Source organism: Cyprinodon variegatus, unplaced genomic scaffold (genome assembly GCF_000732505.1).
Source record: "Cyprinodon variegatus isolate N-32 unplaced genomic scaffold, C_variegatus-1.0 Scaffold473, whole genome shotgun sequence".
NCBI classification, from domain to species: domain Eukaryota; kingdom Metazoa; phylum Chordata; class Actinopteri; order Cyprinodontiformes; family Cyprinodontidae; genus Cyprinodon; species Cyprinodon variegatus.
Genome location: NW_015150926.1, coordinates 246,138 through 247,388, shown reverse-complemented (window position 1 = coordinate 247,388; position 1,251 = coordinate 246,138). Strand labels below are relative to the sequence as shown.

At 50.0% G+C, this 1,251-nt stretch overlaps 1 protein-coding gene across 1 annotated transcript in view; it reads right to left on the bottom strand.

Annotated features, from left to right (window-relative positions):
* Window positions 1–518: 518 nt before the first annotated feature.
* LOC107094273 (plasma membrane calcium-transporting ATPase 1-like) overlaps window positions 519–1,251 on the bottom strand; it is a 102,622-nt gene continuing 101,889 nt past the window's right edge. Inside the window, exon 20 of the mRNA XM_015389801.1 lies at window positions 519–657. Coding sequence (XP_015245287.1) covers window positions 653–657 — 5 coding nt within the window. The 3' untranslated portion in view covers window positions 519–652. The remainder of the gene's footprint in view (window positions 658–1,251) is intronic.

Below are 1,251 nucleotides of genomic sequence, written 5' to 3'. Positions count from 1 at the left end.
CTCACAGGTCATCATGCGACTCAACGACATTTAATCGAAACATGCATCGTTTACTGGATAAACTGGAACAGAGGGAAGTAGAGCGGGCCTGCTCTGGATGCTGCCGTGTAGCGGCGTGTTGGGAACCCAAACAAACTGCCTTCCCACAATGCACCACAGCATGCAGAGGTGAAGAGGGAGGAAGATTCCTACGAGCGAGTTTTAAGGTTAAACAGGTGATCCTGGTGAGGAGACTCCACCCTTAGCTGATGGGATGGAGGTGATGGAGGAGCAAAACTGAACAACATCACAGTCAGGATGGAAAACAGCGCAGGGCGTGGATGTGCGGGATGAGAGGATGAGCCGAGGGGTGACTCCCCTCCTCGGAGTGACAATCCAGCTGCTGGGTGACTGAAGGTGATGAAGAGGAGGGAAAGGAGGAGGAGCTCAGATGGTGAACTTGCTGCCGGGGGCTTCTCCTTCGCCTGCAGCTGAGGATCAGGGAAGGGGCTGGATCTCCTCGATCTCCTCTCCTGACTCCTCGATCAAGCTGATCCGAGCCTCCTCCGCCGACTGCGGCACAAACTCAGGATGGGCCATGAAACTATGGATGGAGCTACGGGAATGTGGACTCTCCATCTCAAAGAGGGAGCTACGGAATGCGTTCACCACCTTAATCTGAAACAAATAGAGAGGAGAAACGTCAGGAGGACAGGAAAAACAATCTGCATTAACAACACCGACTTTAACAGGCAATGGGGGGGAGGGGGGTCTGGATCCGGACAGCCAGATGCAGAAACCACAGAACACAACAATGAAAACAAAGGAACCATCACTGGGAACATGAAAAGGTTCTCAAACACAAAATATCCAAAAATGCTCGTCATGATGCTGGAGGCAGCCCACTGAGGGCGGGGGGCGAGGGGGTGGTAGAATGTAAACACACACACCATCCATTAACTGTCAGGTTAGTCACAATACTGCAGATCTACAAGGTGTAGAAAGACATGCCTTGGATCATCGTGCACCACGATGCAGAATCAACCTGAGCTACTGCTCATGATGCGCTAAGCTAACCATCAGTCTGCACCTCTGTAGGGTGGATAATGAAACTAAAGCTCTGACTACTGGATAGTCCTAAGAGAACACGGACACTTCACAGAATAACAGTTGAACCTCAATCATGGAAGCTAATAAAAAACAAAAACAACAAAACACCAAACCTGTTCCTGATGTAACTAAATGATGTGAATTAAACGCGCTAACAGGAAG